Genomic DNA, 23,698 nt, shown 5'->3' with positions numbered 1-23,698 from the left:
AAAATTTAGGGTAGCGGAGAAGCAGAAACAGGATCGAAAATCATCAATTTATATGGGATGTCACATGTAGCCTACATAACTGGTACAAATAGCAAAACATTAACCAATTGAACTGACAGCCATATCAATAGGCTCAGTGGCATATATATCATGTGATCATGCATACAAATATATAAATACAAAAGAAGAAGAAGACAACGAAGAAGAAGAAGGAAAAATAAACAATTCAAATGGACCATGTGATTAGACCCCTACAGAGATTTATAGACTTCCTGGGCAAAGAGCGGAAGCCTATGATTCATCATAGCTGATATTATTCCAGTAAAGTGTCAATCTCAGAATTAAATCAGATAATAATTTACAAGCAATCCATGCCCCTTTTCAAAGCAATATTGTTCTCAGGTGTCACGTGTTTACTATTTTCATATCTCTGTTAATACACTGAAAATAAGTAAACAGCTGCCAAAGTAACTTTATTGAATTAAGTTGACACTGTTGGAGCTGGTCTACTGTTTTATAACACTTATAGTAAACAATTGTTTCCTGCTTCCATTTTAGGATAATTTTAAGGCAATTTTCTACACACTCCATAATCTCTTTCTCCTCCAAGTAGTCTGCCATCATGGCCTAATCTTCTCCCTCAGTGACCAGTCATGTGGTTGTGAACCAGATAGAGATGTTTAGTTGACAAAATTGCACTAGGCTAGGTCTGTTGATTCAATGGAGATTTGGTGAGTCAACTTATCTGTTCCATTTATTCAAACAGACCTATTCTAACTGTGACTTACAACGTTAAAGCAAGTGCAGTTACGGTAGACCCATTTGAATCAGTGGAAGTTATGAAGGAGTTGCCTCACCAGATCCCCAGTGATTCAGTAGGCTTGATCTATTGAGATTTGCTATGCTAAGCAAGAGGATACTGGTCATTATATCAAATAAGGAAAACATAAGACAGTGGTTGGCAGGTCCTGTGATTTGCCAGGAGTTAATAGATTGTTCAGGATTCACCCAGTAATTCAGACTATTAGTTGCACCTTGTTCCAGGGTTAATTATTTTGCTAAATTCATCTTTCAATCTTGACTAGACATGGGAGATTTGTCCTCGTTTCCTGGGGGAGACGAATAGTAATCTTGCTGGCACAGGTGACCAGCCTGATTAATGCTCACCCCTAGAATCTGCTTGTCCACTTACTGTTTGCTGCGCGATGCATACAGTCAGCATTGTTGACAGCATGCCAATCATAGCAGTACCCTGGCTGATGCTGCCCCCTCTCCCTGCTCAGCTGGCCATGCAGCAGCTGAATGGGGAGACTCTCCCCCTTGTCAGAGTGGACGGCCAAGCAGTGAGGTCTGGCAGCGGCAGTCAGGCTACTCCTACCATTGGTGCACTGTCAATGACGAATGTCCCATGCCTATACTTGACTAATCCCAAAACTTAATTCATTTAAAATAAACACTTTAAGTTAATCTGGGAAGATAAAGAGATATTGCTAAGACAAACGCAACCCAGTAATATTTTTCCCTGCCATTGGGGTACCTTCTCAATGCAAATGTAACTAAATTATTATTCCAAAATTCTCTATGGTCTTGGAAAATCATCACTGGAAAGCACTGAGCTAACATTGTTGGGAACTGCTCGTGTGAAAAGAAATAGTGCTCACTCAATAATGTCCCTTTATGTTGCTATGTTTGCTCATTCATTCTTTGTCTCAACTTACCTTTTTCTTTTTCCTTAAACGAAAGTTTTGAAAGTTTTCAGTTTTGAAAATCAGTAAAAGAACTACTGCTGTGCACAGGAATAAATAGTTGACGAAGATCCTTTCTCTTTCTTTAGCTAGGGAAGCCAAACAATGTTTGTCAAACCCGATCTACTGTAATGTTTTCATATTTAGTTTCCTGAACCTCATATTTTAACAAAAGTGCTCTATAAGGAAAATATGGAGTCAAACAAACCTTTTAAACCGGGAATCCTTCTGGCAGTCAGCTGGAGGCACTACTTGGTTTCAAAAGAGGCACATCATCATCTGCCTAAAATGTAGAGTGTCTCCTATTCTGTGTTTCTTGTCTGAATATGGCTCAGAAGGGTGAAGAACCTTGACCTGAATGTAATGCACCCTTTCCCAGTGAAACAGTATCACGTTGGAAGAACAAATATAGACAAGATACCTGAGGCAAAAAAGCTCTCAGGAGAAGCCATGTGGAGTCAGAAATGTACTATTGGCCATGTTAACTCATTAATCCCACTAATGAGAAGTTCTCGTGGTTTAATCCTTAGCAAAGAAGAAATAAATGGTAGCCTAAAAGTGAATGTAAGTCATTCTACAGACTCCTTTTTAACCTAATGCTGCGGGGCTGAACCATGTACATTGCTTAAGGAATGGCGACTTCCTATACACTCCCCTTTGAGTCAATGGCAGAGGGGTTGGATTCCTGAACAGACTGGTGAGGAGGGAGAAGAATAAACGCTTTTTCTTGTACCATTTTCTGAACCCAAATTATCTCCTAAAGTAATTACTGTATTGTCACACTTACCTGCCAAGCAGAGCCTGGCATTTTGCTTTTAAAAAGCAATTAGTTATAGTTCTAGGTCAAAAGCCCAAAACAATTACCTTTATCCTTTTTTTTTAAAAGGGATGTTTTGCTTCATTGTTTCTCAGAAGTAACTAAAACAGCTGCTGTCTTAGTTGTCTTAAGAAAACTCAGGCATTTACATGCTGCAAGTGACTGACTTTCCTTCTGTCCACAACAGAACACAAGGCATATTAAAAGCTAGTGCCTGAATGATGTGATATGCCTCCACTCTTTAATAAAGCCCAACACTGTAACTCTGAAAGTAACTTTCAGGTTACAGTAACACTGTAAAGGAATTTAATTGTCCTTTGCTAACATGCAGTCATAATAGAGTGAATCATACCTTATTTACTGGATAAAGAGTTCTATTACAAGCAACTATTTATTTGTAACTATGTATTTAGTTTCTAGCTCTTTGAACTGGAGGTAGGATTTAGACGAAGAATGTTGCATGGGAGAAAACTCCCGATATATTACTGCTCTGATGAAAAGGAGAATCTGCCTTCTGCCTGCTTTAAAATAAGCAATAACAATTCAGTTTCCAGGAAGTAGCTTTGTCTCAGCATGTTAGCAAAAGAAACGTTTAAAGTGCTAAAATGTTTTGCCTTTTAAAAAAGACTAACAGTTTTATGTCAGTATGTTTTTGCAAGTCAAAATCTATGTCTTCAGAGATGGGAGTACAGGTGCACTTCCCCAATATTTATCAGAGATATTCAGTGTAGTGTAGTCAGTAGATAAAGAATAACATATGGGGACTTATGATGCCTCAGTTAAAATCCTAACTTAGCCATGGAAATTCACTGAGCATGTGGAACAGGTAAAACTACTCCTTAAATATCTCACTTACCTTGAAACTCCTGTTAGGGTCTCTATAAGTTGGTTCTGATTGGAAGGCATGAAATAACGAAAGATATTTATCACATGTTGGTGCGAGTCGTCCCAATAAGGATACAGATAATAGCCAAAGGGGCCACAGGTTATTAAAGCAGGAATGGTACTATAAAGATCCCAACTGGAGTGATAAACTAAGTAATCTTGGTTGTCACAGGAATGGTAAGATTTGTTTATGGGACAAAGGTCAGAATCTGTCAAGGGAGATAACTATTTTATGAGATACAGTACTACAGAATGCTGGATTACTAATATATGGAGTGCACTAAGAAATCTTGATCTTTATTAAGGCCCTTAGGGGTGCACTGGATTTTGTTTATGTAGCCAAATTTCTGCTGTTTCTTTCTTGAGTTTACCCTTATAATACCTTTTTTGTACAATATCCTCTTTGAGATCCATAAGTGACTGTTTTGAAAGGTTAGAGTATTCTGAATCCGGTTTCTCTGTGTTGCCATCTCTGATATTAGATTTGTGTCAATTATTTTGGATGAGGATTGTTCTATTGTTCTGTTTTGCTATAGGGACATTGCTGACAGAAGATGATATAAATAAAATGAGAAAATGAAAATATAAATAAGCCTCTGATGCTGTGGTGACACTTTTGTGGTCTCCAAACTATGGCCCATGGGCCATACCCAGCCCACCTTGCTGTTTTATCCAGCCCGTTCCCTTCAGCCCATGCATGTATGGGAGTAGGGGGCGGGGCAGGAGGTTGCGCTTGTGAGCGGGCATCCATGCAGGGTTTGTATATGCCGGCGGGGGGGGGTGGGCATCCATGTGGGGTGGTGGTGCATGCGGCTGGGCATACGCGCACACACACACACATTCCTTCCGCCCTAAAAATGTTGAAAATATACAATATGGCCCTCACCCTCAAAAGTTTGGATACTCCTGATCTAAAGTTAGATTGCAGTCACACTGACAATAAGAACCGCACTTAAGCATCATTTAAATTGGTATAGATGTTATTGTTCACACAATGCAAGGGTTAAATCAATTTATATAGGCTGCATATATAGGCTCCAATTGGATTTTTTTCCCAATTGGCTGGCAGGAGCTTTTTAAAATACTTTGCTTCTAAAATCAATTAAATTCAGTGCAGTTTTGTGGTTGTGGACACTGCTATAATTTTAATGGGTACCTAGGTGAACTTTGGGTGGCAAGGGCGCCCTTTTCTTTTTTCTTTAATCTCTCTTAAAACATTTATTGCTGCTGTATTTTCTATCACTCCCAAAATTTGCTAAGTGCTTCTCTCTGAAATACTAAATAACATCAGTGATAACACTGACGATAAATTATTGTAGGTCAGCAGGTTTCTGAATTGTTAAGCACTGAGGTTGTGGTGTATGGGGTGGCTTCAATGATCCAGTGAGAGATGAATCATTAGAGTGCAAATAATAAAATAAAGTACAGCATAAAATACATAACTGATAAAATGTCCGCTTCAACACAAGAGTGAGTGTACATGCAAGGATGTTGGAACGTCAATTAACATGGAAGATTTCCTTTTAATAAGAGCAAAAGGTGTTAACAGATAAAATAATGGATAGTTTTCCTATCTGATTTGCTCTGAAGTAAGTTTCCATTTAACTTCTTGCAACATTTCTTTGGCTCCTTATTCCTGAAGAGGGTGACACTGTGACATTTTCCTGGAAGACTTCCACTTAAGCTGTTTTAGAGCAACTCACTGATAGGTGTTCTGGGAATACAGCCACTGTACACAGGGAAATGGAAACTTCAATAAAAATTGTAGAGGCTGAAAGGTTCCATAGCAAATGCTGTAAGGGACTTCAGGGAGCCTACGAGTTTTTTTTTAAATGACCAAGAATGGCAGAATGGAACCCTGATTGTCTAAAACATGTTAAGATGTATTAATCCAAAAGCAAGCATCAGAATTGTCAGATTTTAGGTGTTTATATTGCTGCAACTTCAGCTTTATACACACCTACTTGGGAATGTCCTTGGGAATGTAACAGAATGATTGTTGAATTGACCTGCTCAGGCTGCTTGTTCTATTCTGTGCTATAAATCCATTGCACATGTCAAATTATGCCTTTGTGTACTGGGTATTTTCGTTTGAATGCTTTACAAAGAATGCCACATGCAAAATATTTTAAATTTCCTGTGAATGATTTCTCAGAAGCAAGTGTCACTGCATACAGTGAGCCCATTTACATGCAAACATGCAGAAATTGCAGTCAGTGTTGTTGTTCTGCTGGTGCAAGGCTTTGCAAAAGGAAATTGAGTGACAAACACAAGCTCAGATCCAAAGTGAATAATTAAATTTGGGAAGGATATTGCACATTTTGTAAAGACCATTCTGCAAGCTCCCAAGCCACTTAGTCGCCTTCCAGATCATGCACTGGATTCCCTATCTGACCATGGAACTTGCCTTCACTTGACTTTTTGGAGATCCTCTCTCCTGCCTACAGATCACCCCATTCAACAGCATCTCATGGCTTTCTATAACAGTATATTAATGGGGCTGAAGGGGCTGCTGTGAAGATGAAGGAGCAGTGAAGTCTATTTCCACCAACCAAATTGCCCATGAATAAATCTGGATCCAAATCCAGATGACTTAGGTTGGCAGTATGCAGACTCGTTGTCAAGAGCATTGTGGGCTTTAAAGCTGTCAAGCATCCAAGTGAACAACACATGTTCTTTACTTAAATATTTTGGTGCATTGTTTTCTTTGGTGATTCTTCCCCTACCTGCTCCTGCTACATGTGCAACAGTTCACAGAACATCACCTTTCCTAGTTTTCCTGGTAACATAATGGTGAATGTAAATCAAAGTACAGTATGTTAATTTCACACATAACCTTACAATTGCAGGAGTGTGTGTCTCTTGGGAGAACTGGAAGGCCTGAGCCAGTCTGAAAGCCAGACAGCTAATAAGTCCTGTCCCATTCTAACTGAAGCCTAATCAAGTTAAGTGGGCCAATGAGGCAAATGTAGACCTTCACCCACTTTTCCACTTCTTGTGCAACTTGCTTACACTCGACTGGAGTGGTAGCCTCTGCTGTAAGATAAATTTAATGGTTGAATCTTCACAGTGGGAATTTGATGAGTCAATTCCTCCATAAGTTCCACTGATTCAAATGGACCTACTTTAGTTGCAACTTACTACCGGCCAATGTCTCATGTTTTGAGCACAGACGCAAAAATATATTAGGCTTTCATAGAAATCAATGTGCCTTGGTCTGTGTGTGAGTGTACAATGTTATAATGTTGAAGTACTGTAACCATTTTCCAGAATTTGCTTCTTGTCTTGTCTTGAGATGGAAAGATAATTCTCTTTATTCAAACTTAAAAAAAACAAACCCAATGATAGTCTTGGATTGCAAGTGTGCCAAATGTTGGCTATCTGGATAACATAACAGTAACTATTTCAGAATTCATAATAGACCTCCTTCTGAAAAAGAGACTTAAAAATAATTTCCTTTCAGTCCTCCCTTGTAATCAGGTATCTTTAACTTATCTAGTGGAATATATTTACAGTATATGCCATTTTTCTACTGCACAGGCTTACAAACTGGTTCACACCAAAATAAAACATACTAGAGATGAAGAAGATGTACATAGAATACAGTTACAAGCAGAACTAGCAACAAGAAATGTTGAAAAGAAAGAAGCAATGATACACAAAATGTCTGTAATAGGGGAGCACTTGATAGCTACATCTAATTCAGGAAAAAGGTCTTACAGTCTAGGTACCACGACTGAGAAGGCTCTGTTTCCTTAAAGATGCACAGAACAAGGCCTTTGTAGATGATTAAAATCATCATGAGAGAAAAGATCAAGAAATCCATCCCAAGGCCACAGCATGTTTTAAAAGGCCAAAGTCTGTTTTGCATATAAAATTTCACCCTGTGTGATATAATTTATGATATATATTATCTACATCTAATTTCCAGAGGAGAGTTGCTGGTACAGTTCCCATAGCAGTCTTCAATAGCATAGGTAATTATTGATCAAAACATTTATATCCTGTCTTTCCACTGAACCCACCATAACTGGGACCAGATCGCCAAGAAGGAATGTATTCAGCACAGAAACATGGGCAGCAACTTTATACTGAGTGAGACTCCTCGTTTATCTACTGAGTACTATTGACACTGATTGGCCGTGACTTTCTCCAGAATTTCAGGTGGGATCCTTACCTAGCCCAGCTTGCACACACAGGGTGTGTGTGCGGGATGAACCCGGAAATTCCTGTATGCTAAACAGATGCTCTGCTTCCAAACTAAGGCATATCCGGGAGGGGGGGAATGAAATCCTTGCCAGAGTAACCACGTAGGCTTTGAGGGTAAATCTGGATCACTCAATATTTCTTGTTATGGCAGGAAGACTGTAATTCCACCAAGAACATGGAAACCCTTTGTACTCAGAGCTAATAAACCAACAACCATTACTATCTCTATCTCCATTCTCTAATTTCATGTCCATGCAAATGTTTAAAACCAAGGTTACCTTATAGCCAATAGAGATTTTACATTCACATTATGTGCCCAGCATTTATCAACCCATAACATACTCAGTAATGTCCAAACAAGATATTCAGGACTGCAAAGGTTTATTAATATAGTTCTCTCTATATTGTACAGAACACAACACACAATAATTTAGATGACACATTAGAAACTTTAGTCAGTAGTTCTAAGCACAATTACAAGTGAATATGCCCCATTAAACTCTGCAAGATTTACTACCGTCAACATGCCTAGTCTGTACAGCTTTACAGAGAATGTGACAAAACAACAGATATTATATAAAGCAGAAACAGAAATGATACAAATTATCAAATCTAGAGAATATTTTTATTTTTAAAACAAAAAAGTAGAATGTATATATTACAGATCTGTTAAGAATGAGAAGTGCTATCAATCCACAATTGGTCTGACTCCAAAAAGAGGAAGAGTTCATTAGTAGTACCTTTGCCATCCACAACATTACATCTGAATGTCTGTTACTACTTTCTTTCATATCCTCACTTTCAGACTATAAAATAAACAGTCATTCCCAACTTGTTCACCTACCCTATGTGTTTTGTTTACCAGCTAATACAATGTGGAATCCTGGAGACCTTGATGTCTTGCACACTATTGTGTGATAATTTTGGTTGGCCTAATAAAGGTATTGCTTTTAACTCCTTCCTTTGACCCTAAAAGGGATGAGTGTTTTGTACCTTTACTGCCTCGCTCAGAACCCAGCCAAAACTGATTTATTCATGAGCTATGATAATCCAAGCTGTGTACCCAGGAAAGCAAGAGATATCAGACCATGTCTACTTCTAATCTTCTGCTGTGATATTATATGCATGCCATTGCGAAAAGGACATCCTTTATAAGTGTATAGTTCTTTTGATTGTCCTTCCATATCATGGGTTTCTAAAGGTTTCCCAGTTTTAAAAGGAGGTCAGCACAAACTAAAGTCTGAATACTAGAGGAGGCCAGAATGATAAAAGGACATATTATAGATGAACTCATTAGCTGTTTCGAATTATAGCTCATCTGGTACTAAATACATGAAGGGAAGAACTACATGAACCTCATACCTGCTCCTGATTCTACACTGTATAGGGGTCTAGGGGTGGCGATAGGAATGTAGTGATTGAAGAGGCCCCATAAACGTAAAAACAACAACTGTATTGCCTTATCTCCAGTCTGTTTGTAATGGTAAATACTATAATCATTTTCCAATTTGGATTAATACTCATTTCAAGGTCAATGTTTCAGATCTTGGAAAAATTATTTTCTTTTCATCTTCAGTTATATCTCCCCAAAATTCCCCAACCTGCATTCTTGGGATTCTTATCACATTCTGGTTTCGACATATAGCTCACAAATTTGATTGGTGAATAACTGACATGGGAGGAGAACACCGGATAGTCAATGTTGAGTGAGTACTCTTATCATGTTTGTTTATAGCAAACTATATTAGAGAAGGAAAGAAATGAAGAAAAAGTCACATAAGCAATTTCTTGAATTTTTCCCTGCAAGAAATAAGCAAACCCTCTCATCAGCTTTCCAGCACCGTCCTCATTGCCATAATGTTGTACTTTTCTTGTATCATGGCCTCTTTGATATAATGTCAGTTTTGTTAGCATTAACTCATCTTTATCAATTGAGTTAATATAGCCTGATAAACTTTCTTACCAAGTAACAACAATGAGCACAAATTGCCTGTTCTATTTTATCCTCTGGGGCATGTCACTCCAAGCTTGAGCTTTCTTTTTGGCAAGTTCCATCCACAAGGGCTGACCTGGAGAAGAATCACTGATCTTCTTAATGGGCTTTGCATCTTCTTTTTCAACTGATGTTACTGAAGACTGAACTGTGCAGAAAACAAAACAAAAGCCCACTTATTTACTAGCAGCTTGGTGCTCAACAAGTGGGATTTTTGTCCTCCTACTTTGTTAACTTGATCATATACTCAAGAACCATTAAACAATGCTGCAAAAAATATTTAAGAATTTTACCCATTTTGAAACCTTTTCTGTCTGCTATAAAACTTTATTTTGTACTATAGGTAAAGGTAAAGGTTCCCCTTGACAAATTGTCCAGTTGTGTCCAACTCATCCCCGTTTCCAAGCCGTAGAGCCAGCGTTTGTCCAAAGACAATCTTCCGTGGTCACGTGGCCAGCGCAACTAGACAGGGAATGCCGTTACCTTCCCACCGTGGTGGCACCTATTAATCTACTCACATTTTTACATGCTTTCAAACTGCTAGGCTGGCAGGAGCTGGGATAAGCGACGGGAGCTCACTCTGTTGCGTGGATTTGAACTACTGATCTTACGACCCTGCAGTGCAGAGGCTTTGCAGTTTAACCCACAGCGCCACCACGTCCCCTCAATTTTGTAGTATAGTGAAAGCTAAATTGAAAAAGCCCTTTGTAGTATTCGTTCATTCGTTCATTCAATTTGTATCCCATTCCCATTAGAGTCACGGCACTACTTTGGGTGGGTTACAACTTGTAAAATAGAAAAACAAAAATAGAAATATTAAAATCAATAGCAATAACCCTTAAAAAAACCAACACATAACAAGACTAATCCCAGAGCAGATGGAGTAAAAGTTGGGAGGTAAGAAGAGGTGAAAGAAAAAAAAAGGGGAGGAGGTGGTCAGGTGTGGAAAATCTCCCTGAAAAGCAATGCTTCCTACAAGTCCATAGGGAGGGGGCTAGAGCGAGCTCCTCCAGAAGCTGGTTCCATAAAGTTGGAGCCACTGCAAAGAAGACCCTACCTCTTGTACAGGATTTATGGGCCTCCCTTGGGGTGGCCACCTGGAGCAGCCTTGACTGAGATGACCTTGTGGGTCAGGCAGATAACATTAAGGAGAGACACTCTGACAAGTAACATGGGCCCAAACCATGGAGGGCTTTGTATGTGTCAAAACCTTGAACCTGATCTGGGATGCCATGGGCAACCGGTGGAGGTGAGCCAGAACCTGAGTGATGTTGTCAAATTTATTTCCACCAACCACCAGTCTGGCTGCCACATTCTGGACCCATTGAAGTCTCAGGATCAGGTCCAAGGGAGCCCCAGGTAGAGGGCACTGCAGTAGTCGATGTGGGAAATGAACAAGGCCTGCAACAAACTCCTGAGGGAGTCCTCATCTAGGTAGGGGTGAAGTTGGGCAATTAGCCTAAGCTGGTTGAAGGCTGATCTGGACACAGCTGCAATCTGGGACTCCCAAGAGAGAGCCGGGTCCAGAAGAAGGGCAAAATTATGCACTTGGTCTCTAAACCAGAGCGGAGTACCATCCAGCCAAGGGAGCATCCCCCCAACCCATTGGAGGTCCTTTCCCCGGAGCAAAATCTCTGTTTTGTCCGGGTTCAGTTTGAGCCTGTTAGCCCTGGTCCATTCCAGTACTGCAACCAGACAACGCTCCAACATCTGGATGGCATCCACTGCAAAGGTGGCAACGGAGAGATAGCACCTTACTCCAAAACTCCTGATGAGCTCCCCCAACAGCTTAACATAGAAATTAAACAGCATTGGAAATAATGCCGATCCCTGAGGAACCCTACACCGAAGGGTCCAAGGTGCCGACACCTCAATCCCTAGTGGAACTCTCTGGACATGGTCCTTGAGGAAGAATTGGAGCCAGCTCGAAGCTAAGCCCTCAATCCCAACCCCAGAGAGCCTGCCCAGGAGGATACTGTGGTCAACGGTATCAAAAGCCACTGAGAGATCTAGGAGTACCAACAGGGTGCCCCTGCCCATCAGCTTCCCTTAAAATGTCATCCTGCAGTGCGACCAATGTTGTCTCAGTACCCCATCGCGGCCTGAATCCAGACTGGAATGGGTCAAGGCAATCCTGCTCCTCCAGGTATGACTGCAGCTGATTGGCCCCCACCCTCTCAATCACCTTGCCCAGGAATGGCATGTTAGCGATTGGACATAAATTGTTAAGGTTGTCCAATGCTAACTGGGGGGCGTCTGATGTATTGTTAATCACTGTATTGTTTGTACTAATAGAAAATATAAAGTTGGCACTCTTGAAGTTGTTTCATGTTGGATGTGGACCTTGGATTCTCCTGGCCCTCACTATGTACGTCTTGGAAACATTGCCCATCTTGGCTCTTTCAGTGTCCCTATGCAATTCACACATTTACAAAGATGTTCATCATAAATATTATAATTTTAGGTGCATGGTTGAAAAAGTTAAATACAGGAAACAGTCCCTGGTTGTGCAAATGGCATATTTGAGCCTGAAGGTGTGATCACATGGGGAAACAGATTGAAATCTGGACCACTTGTGAAGAAGGCTGGTGCAATCTAGTGCACCTGTGATCACACAAACTCACCAAGAAATGCACTCCAGCCCAACCCCAATCCGTGATCAAGCTGGACCTTTTTGTTCCAGCTGCAGACCTTCTACTTCTGGGGGCCAGCCTAGAGCGATTCCCTGCCAGATGGAAGGGTCGCTTGAAGGGAAATCACTCCCATTCAAAGTGACACTTCCCAGTGAAGTCAGGCATGTGCCTCTGCAGCCATCAGATCACACCCTGACTCAAAACATGTAGCCTTCTTCTGATGAAAACTGCAAAAATGCCCAACTCTCTAAATGCTTAATAAAAACGGGAAGCATTGTTCGTGCAATTAAGAGAGTGTACAGCCTGGATCTCTATCAGTATTTTGAGTGTTTGTTTTCATACCGAGATTATGATGTGACAGCAAGCTGGCTCTGGGCAAAGATTCTTGCGTATCCAACTTTGTCTCTTTCTTCTGTTCTTCAAAAGAAACTTTTGGTGGGAAAGAGGAGAATGTGCTCCGGGTGAAATCTGTCTGTTGTTTCACTGCTTCCTAAATAAAAAAGGGAGCGGAGGGGGGGGAGAGAAAAAAAGGATAGTGCTATTCTAAATAATTCAGCTGGAACAAGAACAACAGGGATTTAACAGAACACATGGAACTCGGTCACTGACATGGCCTTCCCTCTCAACAATGGTAATTCTTGTCATATGTCACACTTGCTTGCCCTACTTATGTCACCTGAACTGTAACCACTGCATAAAGATTTAATGTCCTATGGACTCTTAAAGACTATAAAACTGTTTGGGAGAGGTTTGAAAGATGCAAGTAGGAGCACTTGAAAATGGGTTGCCACGGCAAATTATTCAAGGCCTTCTGCTCCCTTTTTTGCTAATGAGGACAAGCACAAACCAAGCTTGGTAGTAAATAGCTTCTGATAGACAAGAGGGAACTGTGGATTCTTCCTAGCAATGAATGACAGGCAGTTGCATTTATCTTTGCCTCAACCTTGTTTTCAGCCAAAGGCAATCTCAGGGGGCTACAATTGTGAGCAGAGGAAGAGGGAGAGGGAAAGAATGGTTGCTTAACCCTCCTCATCCAGATATTTTCTGCATCACCCTAAGGTAGTTTTACTCACAGCATAAGACTACGTCATTGCTTGGAAGGCATACTTATTTCTCTTATTGGTGAAAAGATAAAGAATGCAGTAGCTGAAAGCATTAACATTTTCCTGTTGATTTCGGCTTGCATGCATACAGGAGCCTGAAGAGCTGGCTTCGTGTATAATCAAATTGGCATTGACCAACTTAGAGGAGGACATTCTGGAAACTGAAAATGGGAGGTTTTAAGTACAGTAAATGTTAGCTTTTGGAAATACTACACAATACAGTAAAATGGATTTTGTCTTTTGTACAAATTACTAATCAGGTCTATGCTAACTGTGGACTTGGATCTAATCCAAAAGCAATTTGGGGCACATACAACAAAGGCCACATGTGTGTGTTTTCTCCTAATTTTAAGACTGCATCATTCAATATAACAATGCAGTGCAGAAAAAGGGCTTTACATCAGGACAATTCGATGGAATACAAGAGTGTTTTGATTTGTTTTTTTAAAAAGTGACCACTACCATTTCATGTTGTGGCAGTGTTCATTATGCTATCAACTTAGATTTTAGTGCTGGCAATAACATCAAACAGAGATGCTGTCTGTATTTCAACCCATGTTTTTATATAATGAAAATTTTATAAAATTACATTATCTATAGTTCTGGAAGCCAATGGTCTCCTTCTACCATAAGTTTTAAACAAGATTTATGATTATATGGTATATATAACATTTTTTTTCCACGGGGGATTTTTTTGTCCAGAATTTTTAAAAAATCATAAAAATCCCCCTCAGCATTTTCAGAGTACAACACAGAATGTTTATAATGCTTGCTTTGGCTTCTGTTCTCTCCACTGAACGATTACAACAGACTTTCAGATGGAAAAGCACTTGTTCCTGCAATTAAGCATGCAGAGCCTATCCATTAGCTGGACTTTAAGACTCTTTCAAAACTGACACTGAGATGAGTGTTTTGACTTCCTACACTTGCAAATAGCACAGTTATTATGTGATTATGTTAATCTTTAAGGAAATTGACTCATGGAGACCAATTCAAATTGCAGCTAGCCATGAAAACGTATTGGGGGATTGATTAATGTCTTTGATTAACCTTGGCTGGCATTTAGTATATAGTGACAAAAAGATTGTGTATGCTGTCTTCAACTCTTGGCACTAACAGTAAGATTAAAAGTTAATAAATAATAATTGCTTCTCGGGTGCTGCATGCCTGTCAATAATGGCTGCATTCACAGAAACAGGACAGTTTTACAATGTGTGATTGATTAGAGGATATTCTAGAGAGTCAGTCACAGATGGCTGAAGCCAAGATTGCCATTTCAATGTCTCAGACAAATCACAGAATCATAGCATAAGGAGCCTATAAGGCCTCTGAGTCCAACCTCCTGCTCAATGCAGGAATCTAAATCAAAGCAGATCTGACAGATGGTTGTCCAATTTTCTCTTGAATGCCTCCAGCACTGGAGCGCTCACCACCTCTTGAGGTAATTAGTTCCACTGTTGTACTACTCAAACAGTTAAGAACTTTTTCTTGATATGCAGCCTAAATCTGACTTCCTGTAGCTTCAGCTATTATTTTATGTCCTGCACTCTTGAATTACTGAGACCAGTTCCTGCCCCTCCTCTGTATGACTACATTTCAAGTACTGTATTTGAAAAGTGCTACCATATCTCCCCTCAGTCTTATTTTCTCAAGGCTAAACATGCCCAGTTCTTTCAGTCTTTCCTCGTAGGGCTTGGTTTCCAGTCCCCTGATCATCCTTGTTGCCCTCCTCTGAACCTGCTCGTTTGTTAGCATCCCTAAAAGTGTGGTGTCCAGAACTGGATGTAGTACTCTAGTTGCAGCCTAATCAGTGCCAGATAGAGGAGGACTGAAGACTATACTTCTGTTAATGCAGCCTAAAATAATATTTATTTATTTTTTGCTCATATTCAGCTTGTGATCTACAACAATTCCAAGATCCTTCTCATTTATAGGATAACTGAGTCAAGTATCTCCCATCTTGTAACTGTGTGTTTTCCCCCCAGGTGCAGAACTTTGCACAACTCATTCTGTTGTTTTCAATCCAATGTTTAAGCCTATCAAGACATTTTTGAATTTTGTTCCTGTCTCCCAAGGAAATAGCTATTGCACCCGATTTTGCTATCCTATTCCCATCCACATTTGCCTGGAGGAACATAATGTCTTTTGGGAGAAGACTGAGCTGAAGTAGAAATTGAGTACTCCTGCCTTTTCTTTGTCATATGTTACCAGTTTCCCATCCCCACTGAGCCAATGTTTCTTTTCTGTCTTTTGTTACACATGCACCTAAAGCATGCTTTTTTGTTGCTTTTAGCATCTCTTGCTAACTTCATCTCATTCTCAGCTTTTGCCTTCCTATCACCATTCCTGCAGTTCTTTGCCATTTGTCTGTACTCTTCCTTTGTAGCCAGGCCTTCCTTCCACTTTTTTTTGTGAAGCCATGCTAATTTTTCTTTCTTTCTGTCTTCCACCTTTTTTTCTTGTTGGACTTGTTTGTAGCTGTGCCTTTACAATTTTCTTTTTAAGAAACTACCACCCATCTTGGACTCCTTTTCCTGTTAGGATTTCCTGCCATGGGATCTTAACCTATCACTGAGTTCATTAAAATTGGCTTTCCTAAAGTCCACTGTATGTGTGCAGCTACAATCTGCTTATGTTTCTTTTTAAATCAAAACTCAAGCAGAACATGTTCACCTTCCTCCAGGGTTCCTCTTGCTGCCACAACTTCCACCAAGTCATCTCTACTGGTTAGGATCAAGTCCAGGGTAGCTCCACTTTTTGTAGAAGAAAATTATTAGCCACACAACCCAGAAATTTCTTGAATGGTCCATATTTGGCAGAATTTGTTTCCCAACAGATATCAGAATAACTGAAGTATCCCATTACTACTACACTGTGTTTCCTTGAAATTCTTACAATTAGTTTTTCACAGGTTTCATCTGCATCTTCTTCCTGATTGGGTGGTCAGCAGTAGACTCCAACTACCATGATCCTTTTGTTTTTTGCCCCAGTTATATTAATTCAAGTGAATGGGACAACCAAGATCATCCTCCTGTATTTCTATGCAAGAATATGTATTTTAACATATACTGCTACTCCACCTCTCTTTATATTATTTCAGTTCTTTCTGATCAATTTATATCCTTCAATTGCTGTATTTCTGTCATAGCAATCATCCCTATCAAGTAATATTTACTCTCCTAAATTAGGATTAGGCCCCCTTAGATGTGCTCAGTCTGTTCCTCTTTTCATACATTAGCTTTCAGGTACCTTTACTTCTGAGCTTGTGTGTCCCTCCCCCCTTCATGAAGAGAAGAATAGCTTTACCTCAATTTGTAACTTCTTTGTAATTTGTTTTTCTGTAATTTCTGTCTTATCCTGAGCCACTGACTTCTCTTCTTTGCTAAGCTCCTGTTCCATGACCTTTTGCTTTTGTTTTGCTGTGGTAATCCAGGCTGGAATCCTTGAGCTTTCAGTTGTTTTTGCAGTGTCTACCACAATCCCGAGAGAAGGCACACTTTTTTCTGTCAAGACAATTTGGGAAGAAGACTATTAAAGTCAGGAGCACAACAGAACTCTGTTCCAAGGGATATACAGACAGCAAACTCCTGCCTCATAAATCCTAGAAATTACTATCAGCTAGGGAAGTCACAGGATTGAGGGCCACTTGATGTCATAAAACAACAACAACAACAATAACAACAACAATGGAAGTAACTTATGATCCAGATTCCCTCCAAGGTCTATTACTGATCAGTTGAATAACTTTCTGAGGGAACCATCAGGTGAAAGCTCTTTAGCAAGGAATTGGAACTCTGTTCTGTTCTGTTAGTGTCCGCCAATGGTAACAAATGATGAGAACTGTAGGGAAGGAGGGAGGACCCGATAAACCAATCTTTTAAAAGGGAAGGAGGGGGAACCTGGGAAACTACAGGCTGGTTAGCCAACATCTCTTCCAGGGAAGATGGTGGAAAGCCTCATCCAAGATAAAATCTTAAAACACATGGAAGAACAAGCCTTGCTGAGGAGAAATCAGCATGACTTCTGTAGGGGTAAGTCTTGCCTCACAAACCGTTTAGAATTCTTTGAAAAGATCAACAGGCATGTGGATGTGGGCAAACTAGTAGATATTGTCTTTCAGAAGATGTTTGACACAGTCCCTCACCAAAGGCTGCTGAGAAAACTCCACAGTCAGGGGATAAGAGGGCAGGTTCTCTTATGGACTGAGAATTGGTTGAGAACCAGGAAACAGAGAATAGGTGTCAATGGGCAATTTTCAAAATGGAGAAAGGTGAAGAGTGGTGTGCCCCAGGGATCTGTCCTGGGAACTGTGCCTTTCAACCTGTTCATAAAGGACCTGCAGACAAGGATAAGCAGTGAGGTGGCCATGTTTGCAGACTGCACAAAACTTTTCCGGGTGGTGAAGACCAGAAGAGATTATGAAGAGCTCCAGAAGGATTTCTCCAAATTGGGAGAATGGGCAGCAAACTGGGAAATGTGTTTCACATTGGGGCAATTTAAAAAAAAAAATCAAAACTTTAGTTATCAGCTAATGGGTTCTGAGCTGTTCTTGACAGATCAGGATAGAGATCTCGATGAAAGTGTCAACCCAGTGTGTGGTGGCAGTGAAGAAGGCCAATTCCATGCTAGGTATCCTCAAAAAAAGGATTGAAAATAAAACAGCCAACATTATAATGCCATTGTACAAAACGCTGGTAGGGCCACACCTGAAGCATTGCATACAGTTCTGGTCACTGCACCTAAAAAAACAACATTATGGAACTGGAAAAGTTGCAGAAGAGAGTGGCTAAAATGTTTACTAGGTTGAGGCACCTCCGTTATGAGAAAAGGCTCTTTGGGGCTCTTCAGAAGAGGTGTCTGAGGGGGGACATGATTGAGACGTATAAAATTATGCAGGTGGGGGAATAGATAAAGTGGATAGAAGGAAGCTCTTTTCCCTCTCATGCCATACTAGAACCAGGGAACATCCACTCAAATTGAGTGTTGGGAGAATGAGAACAGACAAAAGAAAATATTTATTTACCCAACATGTTGTTCATCTGTGGAACTCGTTGCTACAGGATGTGGTGATGGTATCTGGTCTAGATGCCTTTAAAAGGGGATTGGACAGATTCCTAGAAAGTCCATCACCGGTTACAAGTCATGATGAGGATGTATAATCTCCAGGCTTAAAAGAAACCTCAAAATGCCAGATGCAGGGAAAGGGGATCAGGAGACAGGTATCTAGTTGTCTCGTGCGCTCCCAGAGGCATCTGGTGGAGCCACTGTGAGATACAGGAAGCTGAACTAAATGCGCCCTTGGCCTATTGCAGCAGGACTCTTATGTTCTTATGTAGTTTAAAACATCTAGAGGGGCAAAGTACCTGAGCTAACAAACTGGGGTTCTGAATGGGATTCAGGGCAAATTTCCCGATTGAGTGCTGTAATGCAGAGTCCCAAATAAATGTTGCCCAAGATCTGTAAGATAAGAGCTGTAATTTCAGCTGTACCTGATGCCTGAGACAGTATCTACGTCACATTTATGAATTTACATAACCCACATTTTAGCGAGTGAAATTAGAGACTGCATCTTTTCAAGATATGGGGTGAACAGGTTTAAGGAGAAGCTATTCCTCATGTAGATCTGACTTCTGTACACCACTGTGTTATCTATTTTACAAAGATTGAGCAGTTTGGCTACAATAAACTTCTGATAAAATCTTTTCACTACAAACCCGAGTTTGTAGTGAACTGTAAAAAGGAAACGTAACTCACTTGCCACAAACAAAAAAGTTGTATGAATTCACTTCCTCTCTGCACCTCTTTTATTACAGCTGCAAAGGAAATATTTCACTTTGTGAAAGTATTTAGCATCTTTATGAGTTAACTGGTTCTATGCTGCTAAAACCACACCCAGCAGAAGTGAAAATTGCAAGAAATATTTCAAATATATTCACATTTTTCTCTCACCATCTCTCTCTAATGTCAAGAGAAAACTTTAATTGGCCTCAGAAATTGCATTAACACAGGATCAAGAGAAAGGAGTGCCATTTATAGAAAAATTGTTACCTTTCACCTTGGGGCCATGATTGATACAAGCCAGGATGAATGTCTAAAATTTAGAACAGCAAATGGACATATTTGTACACAGCTGAGCGAGATCTACGAATAAACCATCACTGAGACAGTTGGGAGAAGGAAGATACTGGGAAATGTGTACACAGTCTTTGTTCGGAAAGAGCATAAGGAAAACAAATACAAGACCAGTCTTGTACAGATACATTGTAGCAGCTGACAACAATATTTCTTATTATTTATTACTTATATCACATTCCAAGTTGCTTCCAGTAAAATCAAAACAATGCACATGAAGAATGTGAGGAAATCAAAATGATTTTGCAGATACATTTCCCAACCCAAACTATTAGGATAAGAAAAATAATTAGTGCAATTTCTGGAGTCAGTTCAATAAATTCTATGTATGTTTTCACTCACACCTGTCCTGCCTGCAAGAAGCTAGCTACAACATATTTACAGTAATTCATTTGCTTTTTCAAATCTCAGTTTTCCATGATTCCTACAAGTCACTTCACAGTCTCTTTGATAATGTTTACAAGAATGACTTCCTCCCTTCATTTCTTAATGTGTATTATGGTTTAATTTAAATATTAAAGTTGTTATAGTGCATGTAAATACAGTTGTGACTGTTTAATAATAAATTGCCCAGATTTACTAGGTGCTGAAGTACAAGCTGGATTTCAAAGGGAAACTAGAGAACTAGAGACCAAATTGCTAACATGTGCTGGATTATGGAGAAAGCCAGAGAGTTCCAGAAAAATATCTACTTCTGCTTCACTGACTACACAAAAGCCTTTGACTGTGTGGACCACAGCAAACTATGGCAAGTCCTTAAAGAAATGGGAGCGGTTGACCACCTTATCTATCTCCTGAGAAATCGATATGTGGGACAGGAAGCAACAGTTAGAACTGGATATGGAACAACTGATTGGTTCAAAATTGGGAAAGGAGTACAACAAGGCTGTATATTGTCCCCATGCTTATTTAACTTATATGCAGAATACATCATGCGGAAGGCTGGACTGGAGGAATCCCAAGGCAGAATTAAGATTGCTGGAAGAAATAGCAACAAAAGATATGTAGATGATACCACTCTGATGGCAGAAAGTGAGGAAGTATTAAAGAACCTCTTAATAAAGGTGAAAGAGAATGCCAAAAATGGTCTGAAGCTCAACATCAAAAAAACTAAGATCATGGCCACGGGTCCCATCACCTCCTGGCAAATAGAAGGGGAAGATATGGAGGCAGTGAGATTTTACTTTCTTGGGCTCCATGATCACTGCAGATGGTGACAGCAGCCATGAAATTAAAAGACGCCTGCTTCTTGGGAGGAAAGAGATGACAAACCTAGAGAGCAGCTTAAAAAGCAGAGACATCACCTTGGTGACAAAGGTCCGCATAGTCAAAGCTATGGTTTGTCCAGTAGCGATGTATGGAAATGAGAGCTGGACAATAAAGAAAGCTGACCACTGAAGAATAGATGCTTTTGAATTGTGGTGCTGGAGGAGACTCCTGAGAGTCTCCTGGACTGCAAGGAGATCAAACCTATCCATTCTGAAGGAAGTCAACCTTGAGTGCTCACTGGAAGGACAGATCCTGAAGCTGAGGCTCTAATACTTTGGCCATCTCATGAGAAGATTTCCTAGAAAAGACCCTGATGTTGGAAAAGTGTGAAGGCAACAGGAGAAGGGGACGGCAGAGGACGAGATGGTTGGACAGTGTCATCGAAGCTACCAACATGAATTTGACCAAACTCCGGAAGGCAGTGGAAGACAGGAGGGGCTGCCATGCTCTGGTCCATGGGGTTATGAAAAGTCGGACACGACTTAATGACTAAACAACAACAACACCTAGGTGCTGTATACAAAAGCACCTAGAAAGGAGTTAGAAATTAAACATAGCTCCTGCCTATAGGCTTCCAACCTAAAGATAAAGGCTGGAATCTGCTGGAGATTTATGCACATGTAAGTTGGAATGGCAAAATTATGTCAATGATTGAGGTGCTGGTTGCGTTCCTAGGTATGCAACCAGGAATGCAATCAGCACTTAGTTAGCTAGAAGTAATTTGCTGCTGCATTCTATACTATTTCATATAAACATGTACAAATCACCAATTGGATTCTAGCTGAAAAAGTTTGGGGGGGGGGAGAAGGAGGAGGAGAAGGTCAATGCAGCAAGCCAGGATGAATAAATTCTGTTTAATTCCATGGCTGGAACTGCATTGCTTAGCACACTAAGTCGCACTACAGTAGGCCCTCTAAATCAGGAATACGATTATTTAAAATAAACAAATAAACACCAGTTGTTTCCAAGATAGCCAAGTTATTTTATCCATGAAATCATGCTTTTGTTTTCTTATGATGGTTCTCTATGTTTGGAGGTAGGGGGGAATGAAGCATGGCCTCAGTTACAAGCATCACTGGTCAACAGATGTTAGATGGATAAAGAGCATAAAGGCATTAATGCCAAGTTTCCCATTTTGAGAACTCATCTTTAAATTGATTTCCCTTTGAATACAATTTCCTACAGTAAAATGCCATTGATTTTTATGGGGTGGGATGGAGGATGTTTCAGGAAGCTGGCTACATTCATTCTTCCTCACCAAAAGAAAAGAAAAGCAGAACAAAAAGAAAAAAAAAATAAAGTAGAAGGGAGATTGAGAGGACAAACGTGCTTTAACCAATAAAATCTGGGCAAGAATTCCAACCCATGACAGACAGGTAACATCAGTGCTGTATGTAACAAAGATTATTTAAAATAAACAAATAAACACCAGTTGTTTCCAAGATAGCCAAGTTATTTTATCCATGAAATCATGCTTTTGTTTTCTTATGATGGTTCTCTATGTTTGGAGGTAGGGGGGAATGAAGCATGGCCTCAGTTACAAGCATCACTGGTCAACAGATGTTAGATGGATAAAGAGCATAAAGGCATTAATGCCAAGTTTCCCATTTTGAGAACTCATCTTTAAATTGATTTCCCTTTGAATACAATTTCCTACAGTAAAATGCCATTGATTTTTATGGGGTGGGATGGAGGATGTTTCAGGAAGCTGGCTACATTCATTCTTCCTCACCAAAAGAAAAGAAAAGCAGAACAAAAAGAAAAAAAAATAAAGTAGAAGGGAGATTGAGAGGACAAACGTGCTTTAACCAATAAAATCTGGGCAAGAATTCCAACTTTCCCATAAACAAGGTAAAATGGGTTATTATCATGGTCACTTCTGAAAGCAAAGGAACAACAGTGCACAACTGCTTAACGAGGAAGTAACCCTATTAGCACAGTCTTCTTACAGTTTCTTCCCTTTAAAAACAAAAACAAAAAAACAAAAACTAGCTCAGACTAGATAGACCGTCAAACAGAAGACCAGTTCAATTAGAGGACTAGTCTCTGATACCCTTTTGCTGTTTGTTTGTTACATTTATAGACTGCGTATCTCTTGGAACAGTAGTCTACTGAAGCACTCAAGACAGTATTCACGGCTGCTGTCCTCCCCATGGTAACTTCAAAACAACCCTGTGAGGTAGGTCAGGGCTGAGAGAGAAGGGCTGGTCCAAGCTCACCCCAGTGAGTTTTCTGAACTCTCCTGAGCCCTATTCCCCTGCTCAAACCCCAACACCCCACTGGCAGTAATATAGTCAGCATTCAAGTCTGCTCTTAAGGAAAAATAAAAGCAATATAAATGGGGTCTAATTTTAAAAAGTCAGAGCAAGAACCTGAAGAATAGCAGAGGTGTTCATCCCACCTGCAGTGTAGTCTTTCCATTTTGAAAATTAGATCTTCGTTCCCTCCCCCAACCCCTTTTCTACATGGTTCTGATGTCTCAATCTGTTGCCACCATGTCTTGTCTGAAATTAAGATTGTTCACAGCCCTGAAATGTTGAGAGGCAATGTTGATACAGATAACAGAGACTCCAGTGACTGCCTTCAGAATAACTGCTTGTTATCTGTTTCTTTCCATTCATTAGCCTCCCTGCTAGGTCACCTTGAATGATTCTTATTTTTCAGTCATGTGGCACTCCAGCGAGCATTTGTGACTCAATCTGGCTATACAAAACACCAGGGAATTCATAAATCAGGGTGGAAGCCACAGAATCCTTTATGCCAAGTCTTTACACAGTCTGATTGTTGTTTCTGTCCATCACTACTACAAATAGAAGCACTTAAAGTAATAAATGGACTGTTCTATTCCGGGATTATCAGCAAGGCTCTGCACACAAGGAGTCAGGGTTTTTTTTTTCCCCATTAGAAAGAAT

General features: G+C 40.1%; 1 protein-coding gene across 13 annotated transcripts in view; it reads right to left on the bottom strand.

Annotated features, from left to right (window-relative positions):
* Positions 1-8,020: 8,020 nt before the first annotated feature.
* Positions 8,021-23,698, bottom strand: part of CRACDL (CRACD like) — a 72,375-nt gene continuing 56,697 nt past the window's right edge. For 9 of the 13 annotated variants that reach the window (XM_072994472.2, XM_072994476.2, XM_072994473.2 and 6 more), the window contains 3 exons: positions 16,692-16,888; positions 12,625-12,772; positions 8,021-9,797 (listed from right to left, as the gene is read on the bottom strand). In XM_072994472.2, the coding sequence (XP_072850573.2) occupies positions 9,652-9,797; positions 12,625-12,772; positions 16,692-16,888 (491 nt within the window). In that variant the 3' untranslated portion in view covers positions 8,021-9,651. The remainder of the gene's footprint in view (positions 9,798-12,624; positions 12,773-16,691; positions 16,889-23,698) is intronic. The other 4 variants (XM_078390322.1, XM_072994470.2, XR_013543495.1 and 1 more) reach the window with 3 other exon arrangements.

The sequence above is a fragment of the Pogona vitticeps genome, chromosome 3 (assembly GCF_051106095.1).
Source record: "Pogona vitticeps strain Pit_001003342236 chromosome 3, PviZW2.1, whole genome shotgun sequence".
NCBI classification, from domain to species: domain Eukaryota; kingdom Metazoa; phylum Chordata; class Lepidosauria; order Squamata; family Agamidae; genus Pogona; species Pogona vitticeps.
This window is presented reverse-complemented; position numbering and strand designations above follow the sequence as displayed.